The sequence below is a fragment of the Manis pentadactyla genome, chromosome 7, assembly GCF_030020395.1.
Source record: "Manis pentadactyla isolate mManPen7 chromosome 7, mManPen7.hap1, whole genome shotgun sequence".
Taxonomy (NCBI): Eukaryota; Metazoa; Chordata; class Mammalia; order Pholidota; family Manidae; genus Manis; species Manis pentadactyla.
Window position 1 is genome coordinate 79,110,913 of NC_080025.1, and position 12,584 is coordinate 79,123,496.

The window sequence follows — 12,584 nt, forward strand, 5'->3', positions numbered from 1 at the left end:
AGCATCGCCCCATTTGCTACGTCATCTTCACTTGGCATTCTCCCGTGGGGGTCTCTGTCTAGATGTCCCCTTTTTAGAAGGCCACCAATATATTGGATTCAGTGTCCACTTTACTCCGGTATGACCTCCTCTGAACTAATCATATCACAATGACCATATCTCCCAACGCAGTCACATTCTGAGGTGCTGAGAGCAGGACTTCAACATAGAGGTCTTGGGGTGGGAAACACAATTTAACCCATCACGCTGGCTGCATCACTTTTGTATTTACTTGCATTTAGTAAATGTCAGATCATTGCTGCTGACTCCATTACATTTAAAGAAATGTCCCTAGAAGGTTCAGAAATGAAGCCACTTTTCAGCAGATAAATGGCCTTTTGAAAAATTGCCTCTCCATCCAAGGTTTACCCGAAAAGGAAATTTCCCTCCACCTGGTACCTCACTGAACTCTGTGTCAGGCCTTTGGAACAGGAAGATCCATAATGTTGAAGTGAAAATTTTGTTCAGGACTTTCCATGCAGGTTTTTAAAGAGTAGGATGCGGTAATATCTTAAAATATGGATAAGGTCTTAGATGGGTTATTTTATAATTTAACATTTTAAAGGTTTATTTCTCTCAAAATCTGAATAATTCACTGTCCTTTTCAAAATTTTAAATGCAACTTATCTTGTAGGTATGTGCTAATAATAAATGGTAATTTTCCCTAAAAGTGTTATACATTCTTTCTGAAATCTGTATAGTGTGGTTATAAAGTAATGAGGTTGGGTCCATAATTTATACACATGCATATAGAGTACTGTACTTCCATGAGAATTCCCACTTAAAAGTTTTAATATCTGAATTGCAGTGATATACTACATACATGCATATTTTTTAAATTGATATTTCTTCCACAAATCACTTGCTTAATATAGTCAGAACTTTTGAAGTTGCTTTTCAGGCTATACACATATTTGTTTGGACATTCAAGTATTCATTTATAATGCATCTGGAGTGGTTGGTGCTGAAATCTTGAGTTAATGTAAATGTCAGGATTGACCGTAATGGAAAGGGGGCTATCCATAGCGCTTGAGATCTTACAGGAAGTCTGTAAAGATTTGTTGAATGAATGTATGAATGAATGTAGAATGTGTGGCGGGGAGGAAATGGAGTCATTTCTTTTTAAGTTCCGCTTGCACCAATGAGATCAATAACCTACAGGAAATATAACACTTATTAAGAGAGAAGGTGATATATTAAAAAACTGTGAAGGTGATTTTTAATTTTCTATATATAAGTTGGATTTTGTTGGGACACCTTGCCTCTCTCCTACATCTGCATTCTGACAAATGATTTCAAGCATTCTGTAATGAAAAAAGGGGCCTCTGAGAAAGGCAGGTGGAGAGCAGAGCATAAGTACACATTTGCATAAGGCAGGAAGGGCACTCTCACATCTGGCAGTGGTGGCCAGCGGGGACTGGGTCCATTTGCTAGCACTCATTAAATTCACATTAATGCATGAGCTGCTCTGAATGTGTAAATGCCACTTGGGGTTGATTGCTTTCTCCCAGACCAATGGCGATGACTTTGGGGGCCCTACCCTGGTTGTTTACTTGCCAATGGCATTTGACCTGGGGTCAGACCTGTATTTAACCCTTCTCTGTAGGTCAGAAACAAATTAATTTGGTGAGAATTAAATTGGAAATGAGTCGTCTGTACAGCAGGTGTCCCCTGTGGAGAATGCACTCCAGGTGGAAACGTTTTTAAGATCTGCTTCTGGGCCATCTCTGAAGAAGCTTCAGAGGTCAGAGAGGCAATTCCAAGACATCCCGTGGGGCTTGAGGGCCTGGAGATGGATACAGCAGGTGCCGACTCAGGGTGGTTTTCTCAGCAGCTTGGGGGAACTTTCAAAGAAGCTCCTTTGGGAGGTAATTTATTCATATATTCATGAACATATATCTTGGGCAGTCACTGTGGACTGATTTACTCAGAAGTTGCCCTAAATGTTTAGAACTTTCCCCTTTGCCCCTACCTCCCACCAACTAACCGAAGACTTTGATTTGAGGGAAAGAAAATAATTCATTTTTTCTTTTTTATTTCTAGAGGATGAGGAAGATGAGGAAATGGTGGAACCTAAAGTTGGCCATGATTCAGAACTGGAAAATCAAGACAAAAAACAGGAGGTGAAGGAAGGTATGGTGTGAGAGATAAATTGAGTCACCATTTCATTGTTTTTGTTTTGTTTTTTTAACCAAAATAAGAAACTATACAAGTAAGTAAAAATTAAATGTACCCCGCCCCCCATGCAGAAGGCTTTCTATGATCAAAACTTTACATTTAGCAACATAAACTACAATCTCCAAAACGAGAGTCATTTGTTTTCTGGCTGATAGAAGCATTAAAATACAAACCATCCACTCTTCTAACAAGTTTGGTCAAAATTCCAGTAAAACTATTACTAAATAATGATACAGTAAGATACTTGTTATTAATTGTGTTATCTAGCTCATGCCATTGTACATTCCAGTGACAACAGTAAAGGAAAGGAACAGATGTCATTATTTTGTCAAGAAATTCTGGTTTATTCATATGTGTTCTACATAGAGATATTAACAGTGATCATTACTATAAAGTGTATGGTTCAAAGTTTTCTTCCACGACTCTGCCCGTATGAGAAGGAACAAATTTATATGTTCCAGTGACATAATAAACATTTATTGAGGCTTACTATGGGCTTGGCTCTCCATGAGCACTTTACAGATATTATCTACTGCTCAAAACATCCTTTTGAAGCAGATACTATTATTATCCCTATCTTATAGATAAAGAATTAGGAAGAGAGGTTGAAAAATTTACCCAACGATACATAATGTAAAAGTACATGAGCCAGGATACGTAGTTGACTCCAAAATGCACACATCTCACCGTGCTGCCTCCCTCCTGTAATAAATAGCACTGGCTCTTAAAAACAAGAAAGCAAAAAGGCAAAAAGAAGAGAAAGGGGAAGACAAGAAATACTACAGGTGCTGTTTCCCTAAAAATCTAATTTTGTATCCCTTTGAGATTCTCAGTCCATAAAGACAAAAGAGAAGTTTGCAATTGTCATTCTTACTGACAAATGTCTTATCAGTGAGAATGGAGTGTAGGTCAGAAAGATTCTCCCACATTTTCTACCAAGTATCCCACATGTAGATCCACATGACTCTAATAAGAAGCTCATGTGATTTTTAAATTTAAAAATGCCTGTGGCTGTGGCACAGTGCGTGGCACCTATTGTCCCTGGGGACTTATGTAGGAATGAGTAATATTTGTCATATGTACTTACTTCAGCCTGCTCAGGCACTGAGCAGGGGTGATTGTTGCCAGGATCTGAGGTAGGAGAACAGGCAGTAGATCAGCATTTTTAACACTTGCAACCACAGAAGCCATAAGAGTTACTTTCTCCAGGCGATTCTAAATGGATTTGATTGAAGAGATTTCACATTTAAAATTCTACCAAGAACATACCTTTTCCTAAAAGCCAGTAAATAGAATATCAGTAACACGGGAATAGCAAGAGACAAAATAAGTAAGGGTTTATTAAAACTCTCTTTTTCCTTTCAAAATATTCTTAAGATATCCTGGGTGATAAGGAGCCGTGGAAGCTTGTGCTTCTATGCGTCTTGGCACAGATTCCCTCCCGCCCTCAACCCCAGTCTCCAGATCGTCTTCTTGGGCGAAGCAGTGCAACCTCCTTCTTAAGTTGTGAGCAAAAGCTCCCTCCAGTTTTAACTGTTTCTCATGCTTCATGGAATTGATTAAAGTCCCGTTAAAAGTCAGAAAGAAGTTGGAGAGTACATTTCCTGTGAATGGCGGTGCTGTGCGCCTCATTCTCTATTAATAGCTTTTCTGCAAATTAGCACGTAATGGGTTAAAAGCATGTTTATGTTGGCATCAAACTCCCTCTTGGGCTATTTTTTTTTTTCATCAAGACAGTGTTTTGCGAACTTTTAAAGCATCTCTACCAGATATAATTGTGGCGCCATTCACACGGCTGCATAGTAGTTAGGGCTGTGTCAGCACTTCCATTATGAACCTTGAGTTTCAGGGATTTATTACTCAGCCATAAAAATTTGCTCTGGACTGAAACTTGACATACCCGGTTTCAAACCAGGGAACACATTTTTGAGAAATCTGGCCTTTTTGGAAGCTAAAAAAAAAGGAGTGGTGGAGGGAGATGGTAAAAAAATCAGCGCTCCCTAGCTTTTGACATTTTTGCCCATGTGACATTAAAATGCATTAAACAGCAAAGAAATATGAGTTTGATTTATTACTGTTTTCACTCTTTTTTCTGCAACAGAGTAGGGAAAAACAGCAGGCCCATTTTAACTTTTAATCAAATTTTAGGAAGTTTCTGTATGTGAAGGTCCTAGTGTCTTCACATTCAGAGATTTTAAGCAACAGACTCAGAAACCCAAATCTTGTAAATGCACATGAACTCATAAACCTCACATTAACTTCAGAGAAGGGTACCCTTCTTTATTCGTTGGTTTGGTTTTCTTACCCTTATTTATGAACTGATTTCACTGCAAAATTCCCTTAAGAGCCACCGTCCTTTTTAATCTGATTTAATATTTAAGCTATGTGGGTTTACTTATTTATTTTGCATCTTTTAGATATAATCTTGAAAAATATTTAAAAGGTGTAGTTTTTAATACTGAATACTTTAAATCATTGAAACAAGGCAAGACACTTCTAAGGTATACACTTTCAAAATAACTTTTTACCTAAAAATGAGATTATAAACTTCTCAATATAAATTGCAAATTTCATTATAAATTTTACATTTTTACAGAGATAAAAAAGATCCTAAGAACACTAGAAACCAAAAAATACAGTATATAGTAAATACAGTAAATTAAAAAGAAAGCGAAAATTACCCACTTATTCGAGTCAGTAAGAAAATTCAAGAAAGCAAAGCAAATACAATAGAATCATCACAAAAGAAACAATCAAGCATTTTCATATACAAAACCAAGAGTCATTAATATTTCTATAATAAAAAGAATAAAAAGTCAACTCTAAAATAAAGTTTATACTAGATTTTATTTTTGCAGGCCAGAAATTCATAAATTAGGCAATCTTCTAACCTTTGAATTTCATGAACCCAGTACATTGTTTTCATTCTTATTATTCAAACTGAACATAACTTTTCAGGTAAATTTTGGTAAGTCTGAAAATTGTCTTATCATTTGGATAATATATGTCATAACCATGTGTTCAACTTTTCATAAAGAATCTTTTTTTTTAATGGTCACTTTAAATACATAAAATATTGTTTGATTTTGGAAGAAATACTCCACGGTTTATGTTGCAAAAAACAAACAACAAACCTGCTGTAATAGCATTTTCTGCTTAACTTATAAGAAAAATCAAATATTACCAATACCCATGTTTTGCTCTGGCATGTGTTTTGCTATTGAACTAGTTCCTAGGTTTTTATGCAGTGGCCATGTTGAAAATAATTCATTAGGTGCCAGGGAGAGGGAGAAGCCGATATTTCAGGGAGAATTTGAGGTCTGTCCTTGAGTAATACAATTCTGATTCTAATTGTTCATGCTTACATTTTGAACCTTGTGGATACCATAAGTGAACTAATTTTCTTTAATGAAACATGATGTCTGGAGAGGCTTTATCTCTGAACATAGCGTTTGGTTGTGGTTCCTAGATATTCCATTATGTTTTCATTACATTGTAACACTTATCAATGCAAAGATTTCTAAATATGAGAGGTTTAGGGCTTTAATAAAAAATAACTACAGTCCTGTTTAACTCCTATGCTGAATATTGTTTGTGACTTTAAAAAAGTACTTGTCTGCACATGCATCTTATTATTTTGTGCTAACAAATCATGTCATTTGATCCCCGTTAGACATCAAAGCTTAGTACAAAATATATCCTTTGTTTTGCTTCAGTAGCAGTTTAATTTCAAGCCAAATACTGTATTGTCAAACATAATATCTGGAGAGGCTACTGCTTCACCTACCTGAACTTGGTCTCTGCAAACACACTTTGATCAGCCATTTATGTTTCTCTTAAAGAAGAAGTTGTATATCTTGAAAGCTGAGATCAAAGTGACAATAAGCTACAGGGGAGAAAAAAATTACAGAAAATTGCACAGATACGATTTTTTATTCAAGGTAATGGACCTGTAAGGAAAGATACAGGTGAACAAGAAGTTGCTCAAAAAGATAAACAGACAGTTGCATAGATATATTTTAATATGAAAAAGAATAAAGGGAAAACATTCCTATTTCTCTGCTAATTTCAAATATGTTACAAGTCACCCATCAATAGTAAAAGCTGAATGAAGCTTTTAAAATACGACATTCTTCTTGGCTCTATAGTATCCTTGTTGACTGAAGTTTTTTTTATTTCTGTAACAGTTCTAACCAAAACAAAACGAGCCTAGCATTTTGTAGGGTTTTTTTCTTTTGCCTAGTTACATTTAGTAGTTTTGCTGTTTTCTTGAACTTACATAAGGGTGAAAAAATTTAAATGGCTCATTTATAGGAGTTTCAGAAGGTTTATGTTAGACTAACAAATGACTATTAATTACTAATTATTAAATGCTTAATTGTTTGCCTAGTATACATACAGTTAACCCTTGAACCAAAGTTTAGTTATCATTACCCCATTTTCTAGGTAAGACTGCTGCTCAGAGAGCTTTAGTTGACTAAAGAATCAAAGCTAGCAAATGCTGGAGTACATGCTCTATTCCAGGCTAGTTCTGCAGAGTTCTTGTTATTTAAGGTCTGTGCATTACCTGCTTCCACATTTCTCAAACTAGTGTCTGGGCAACACTACTCAGCAAATACTGATGGAGGTACTTGGAGAGTCCCAGTACATGCTGGCATATTGAGAGCTCTGGAGGCTTCAGCCACAAAAAAATATATCTAACTATTAGGGCTGTTAGAAACTATGGGTGAACTCTTTATGGAGACGATCTGCAGCAGTAGATGAATCATGTTTTGTTATAATATTACCTGGAGAACGTTTCTTAAGGTGTGAACCAACTACACTCTAATCATTCTAATTTCTTGCACAAATAGAGATTCTAGAGTCCCTGCAGACCCCCTGTATCGTGGCCTGGGGCAGGGGTGGGGAAGCTGGAAGGGGAGAGACATCATGAACATGTCATGTACCATGTGGCCAGGTAGAAATTGGTCCTGGATATGGGGATGGCCTTGGAAGTGTTTGGGAGTCTATGGGTGAGTGATTCCACCAGGGATGCCGCTATGATTGTAATACTACACCTTCTTCCTGCAGCTAAAACTTCATTGATTCAGAGTCATCAATCACACGTTTATTGAAGTCTCTGCATGCTAGTTGAACTGGGACTCCTGAAGAACCACAAAGGCTCAGCCGACAGTTTCTGCCCTTAAAAGTTCTAAATCTCGGGGAGTTGCTCATCCTTTCCTCATAGTTTTATGTAAGCCCTGCTACTGAAAGAACAGTTTAGGTAACCTAATCATGACTGTGGGCTGAGCTGACTTTCAGACACTGTGACATCCTGCTAGTTAATCTCTCTTTGCCTCATTTTGTATTCTCAAATTTAGTTTGATAAGGTTAATCATGCTAGGAAAGTAAGGCATAAAACAATTATGAGGTTGTTGTTCCATATGGTTGCTTAGAAGAAGATTTGTCAGATGAAAGTGGGAAGACACATTTCACTTTCTATTAAACAGTCAGCCTTACTAACAATCTAAAATAAAATGAATGTATCCAGTAGAGGAAACATGCTATCTGGATCATATTATGGACAGTTCTTAATGATTTAATATGTGTAGGTTTACAATGGTATCTAATATACTAGTTTTATAGATTCTTCTATTATTTACTGTTTGAGTTGTTTTTCAGTTCAGTTCTCAAGAAAATAGTACTCAGAACTGATTGCTAAAAAACACCAATCTATTTTCATAGTTAATCTTTTTCAACTCTTCAAAACAGTAATTAATCCAGATTAATTTTTTGTAAAATTGGCAGTGGAAACATCTACAAAATTCTTCCATGTGAATTTAGGGATAATTCAGAATTGATATTAATGATGGTTTATTTCACTGTCTTATCACTCTTTTGACAAGCAGTCTCTTGCAAGAATTGGATTCCTCTGGAAATGTTTTAATTATTCTTTTTTTTTTCTTTCCTAAAATCTCTCTTACATAAAAAGCCCCTCCAAGGGAGCTGACAGAGGAAGAAAAACAGCAGATCCTTCATTCAGAAGAATTTCTCATCTTTTTTGATCGGACAATACGGGTAATTGAAAGAGCGCTGGCAGAAGACTCCGACATCTTCTTTGACTACAGTGGTCGAGAGTTAGAGGAAAAAGATGGGTCAGTTTCTTGTGTGCATTTTTTAAAAAGAAATACTGTGATAATTTATCTGTTGATTCTAAATTCATTTACATACTGACTAGGCAAATTCCAAACCTCAAAATCAGAGGACACTGAAATTCTAGGGTGGATCTTGTGGAACAGCTTTGACTAAGGGCTTTGGTTATAACTTCTGGCTTAAAGTTTCCCTGTAATTATCACATGCTTCCATGAAATGCTTTTGAACTTGATATCTGGGGGAACAGTCCAGGTGATAGAGACTGGCAGAGTCATGTGAATTATCCTCTGAGAAAACATTTTTTTATAAGCAGCAGAAGGATATTTGTGTTATATCCAGTAGATCTGTGTTTGATGTCTAAGCAAACAAGAAGCTGAACAAAATAAACATGAGATATGGGAGACCTCTCCTGATGTGGGGGAGAGCCAACAGAAACTGGAACCTTCTTCCTCCTTTTGATGCCATGAGATTTTGTGCATGTGCCTTTTAGGAAGCACATGTGCAGGGATATACTTACAGATTTAAAAAAAAGATCAATAAAAGCAAATGGCCCCAAAAGAGTTTCTCTGTGACTGCAATGTAGGTATAGTAAAAGGCAATGGCTGTAGACCATCATTATGGGGATAATAGCAGATACTTCATGAGCTTGAAAGAAATAATGCAGCTGGTTTTCAGCCATAGATTTCCTTTGGCCAAGAATATGAAAAAGGTGAGATCACCTGACTTTTCATCAGACCTGACTTTTTTACTGTTTTTAAAATTGGAATACGTTCTCAGAGTACAATGTATCATCAGTAGGGACATGCGAAGGAATGTAACAGGGTCCGAAAGTAGTTTCCCAAAGGCATTCTGAAAATGTTCTGCTAAAGAGCATCATTAGGCTATTTCAAAGAAATAACTATATTTTGAGTATACATGTTATGAGATGCTTGTTTTCATTTAAAAAACTGTTACTCTATAGCTCAGTTGATTTCCCGGGTCCCATTTCCCTCTGTGGCCTGGCCCTGTGTTTTCCTGGGTTCCTGGCAGTTACTTGGGTGCATGTACCTCTTGCCTGACTTTGCAATGCAGGAGCTGAGGAAGGGTTAGCAGGGGGAAAAAAAGTCATAATAAGTCAGCTGATTAGAGCTCATGCAAACAGTCCTAAGCCAAATCACCCAGTCTGAACAGCAGCTAGATAAGACGTGATGCAGGGTGCCAGCCAGTGGAATGAAGCAAATGCACAGAAAAAGGTGAGTATGGAGGAATTCTTGAACTGAAGCCCGAGAAATTTAGGCAGCTTTTTGTGCAGATCCAAAAGCTGCTGGCACAGAGCAAGCATTACTCAATTTAATACTCAGTCTTGTGGAGCAAAAGCATGGCCAACGCAGAGTTCTTCGAAGGAGGTTTTGTGGCCAGTTGACTAACAGCCAAGTAAACACCGGCCAAAGTATAATCCTCTGAGATCCAGATGCTGTTTCAGTCTATATCAAGTATCTAATACATTTGTTGAATTCTCCACTCTGCACCATGCCTGTCTCATGCTAAAGCTTATCACTTGCTATTGAGCAGGGAAGCAGCCACTACAGTCAATCAAAAATTACAGAGAGGAGAGAGATGACCCTGGACTGTAGTTTGTAAGCAATAAATGGGTTTTAAACTTAAAAAAAAAATTACAGGTAAGTAGAAACAGTGTGTATCATATCTGGTCTAGGGCTAGATAAGGCACTGTTGCTGTAAGAGAATCTTCAAGTGTGCTATGCTCCCTTGAAAGCTGGGAGATTTCTAGGAAACTCTGCTTCTAGACAGAACTAATTAGGAAAAGAATGCTTTTAGGAAGAGTCAGGATGAGAACCTGAAACAAATTTGGCATCTTGTACCAGACTTGGAACAACACGTACAAGTCTTTTCCATGCCAGGTTAGAGAGAGCTTTTCATGAAGGAGACCATCACTAGTTCATTTATTTATGACCAGAGTTGGCTACGTAAATCGATGCTCTGGCTTCAGAGAGCATTGTGTGCCATGCTTGACATTTCCTTGTTTTCAATATTAGCAGCTGAGATAAAGCCCCATTCCAAAGTGTCATATTTGTCTTTGATGTTTAAACCCTTCTAGGGATGTCCAGGCTGGAGCCAACCTGTCTTTCAATCGTCAGTTCTATGATGAGCATTGGTCCAAGCATCGAGTAGTCACTTGTATGGACTGGTCTCTCCAGGTAAGAATTATTTCTGGAATGGGACAAACTGGGTTTGTGTTCTCATGACATTTATTTTTAAAAAAAAGAGAGAGATTTGCTCCATTATGGGGTGTGTTAACTAACCTATGACTTCCTCTTGTGCCTATTGGTTTTCTTTCTTTTACTGAGGTTTCCATTTAAATTTTGTATTCTGTTTCTGACCTACACTGAGTAATCACTGCATGCTAGTACCAGACAAAGAGTCAGGCCATTCTGTCCACAGAAGTGCTCTTCTTAAGGGACCAGTGATTTTTCCTACTTGTCAAATTCTGAGGACATTTTTAAAACCTTCATCTGCCCTGACCTCTGTTCCTCCAGCTTAGTTAATTTCTTCCATACTTCTAAAAACAATATCCTCCCATTGAGTTCCACAACTCTGCTCTCTGCTAGGTCTTAGACTTCTGCAAGGCTTTTTCTTGTCTCTCACCTCTGTTGTCCTCATGGTCATGCCCCCAAACTCTGCTCTCCTTCCCTACATGCTTTCTGAGGGAAATCTCCCCTGCTGTCCTTTCAACCACCATGTGGGCATCCTGTTTATATCTCCCACCCAATCTCCCCCCTGAATTCCACTACACACCAGACAGACCCACTTAGGCATCCCATAGAATCTCAAACTAATCACTAACTCATTATTAACATACATATGAAGTCCCTTTTTGCCTACTACATTTTATGGTAAACCATTAAATATATCCAAGGTCTACAGCAGGACTGTTAACATTAGCAGCTTCCTCCCTTTCTCCCAAACCCAATGGATTACCAGGATGGTCTGTTTCTCCACTTACATATTCATCATCTTACACTTGTAATATTGCTAACCATCTAACTGGTCTTTCTACATCCATACTTAGCCACCTATAGTTTTCCCTCTAGATATCCAACCAATGTTTCTAAAATGTACATCTGATCACTTCCCTCCCTGAATTAAAACTCCCTGTTGCCTGTAAGAAAGAGAAGGTCTAACCTTCTTAGTATGGCATTCAGAATGAAAGCAGACAAATTTACCAAAAGCCAATTCGTGAAATGGTCAACTCAACTAGTTGGCAAATTGCCCATCCCTGAGCAGTTAAGTAATGTGCACAAAGGCACATAGCCAAGCTGTGGTGTGGCCAGAATTCTTGAGCCCAGGTGGTCTGATCCCAGACCCTGTGTTCCTGATGAGCTTGCTACATCCCCTCCTGCAATGACAGCAACATAGGAGCAATGAGGGAAGTAGGGATGATTAGTCCTGGGTATTTATGCACAGCATAGTTTCTGTTGCCTTTCAGTCTATGCTTTCATTGGGAATAGCAATCATGCCTGGCTTTTAGTTTTTGTTCCTTATATGTTGAGTACTGTGCCAAATGCTCTGAGGGCATTCTTATTTCACCCTCATAACATAACATGAGGCAGCCCATTATTACTGTTCCCATTTTATAGCTGAAGAAATTGAGGCTCAGAGAAACTAAGTGACTAAACATCACTCAGCTAGGATATGGTAGAACAGGGATTTGAACTTAAGTCTTTGAGCAGTTTAAGGCATATTCTTTTCACCACTGCCTCTCACAAAGAGCTTATGAATCCGGAGTCAAGAAAGATTCCACATGCTAAATGATATGGAGCAGATAGCAACTGTTTTCAGAGTTCAGCAGAGGTTGGATCTGTCTCTGGTCAGGCAGGGCTTCTCAGAAGACTGGAGTTTGGAAAAATGGAGGGGTGAATAGTGTGTTCTAGGCAGAGCAGTGAACCAGATGATGTGAAGAGCCTCGTTTAATTGTACCAGAGGACAGGAGAACTGAAGAGGATTGTAATCGCCGAAACCAGACTGTAATCCCCCAAAACTAGCCACCAATAGGATGAGTGTTCGCTTCTCTTGAATCTCCTTTTACACCCAAACAACAGTGCACACTGTGCATGATCATGCAGAGACTAACACCAGCAGGGTTTGCCCAGCCACTTCCTGCCGGTGTGTGGGTGGTCTGTGAGCATGCTCATATGTATGCCCAGAAATCAGATCCAAGCCTGAGGAAACACTTAGCT

At 38.1% G+C, this 12,584-nt stretch overlaps 1 protein-coding gene across 7 annotated transcripts in view; it reads left to right on the top strand.

Moving 5' to 3' along the window:
• DYNC1I1 (dynein cytoplasmic 1 intermediate chain 1) overlaps positions 1-12,584 on the top strand; it is a 288,492-nt gene that overhangs the window by 178,661 nt on the left and 97,247 nt on the right. For all 7 annotated transcript variants that reach the window (XM_036894541.2, XM_036894542.2, XM_036894540.2 and 4 more), the window contains 3 exons: positions 2,083-2,172; positions 8,189-8,351; positions 10,445-10,544. In XM_036894541.2, the coding sequence (XP_036750436.1) occupies positions 2,083-2,172; positions 8,189-8,351; positions 10,445-10,544 (353 nt within the window). The remainder of the gene's footprint in view (positions 1-2,082; positions 2,173-8,188; positions 8,352-10,444; positions 10,545-12,584) is intronic.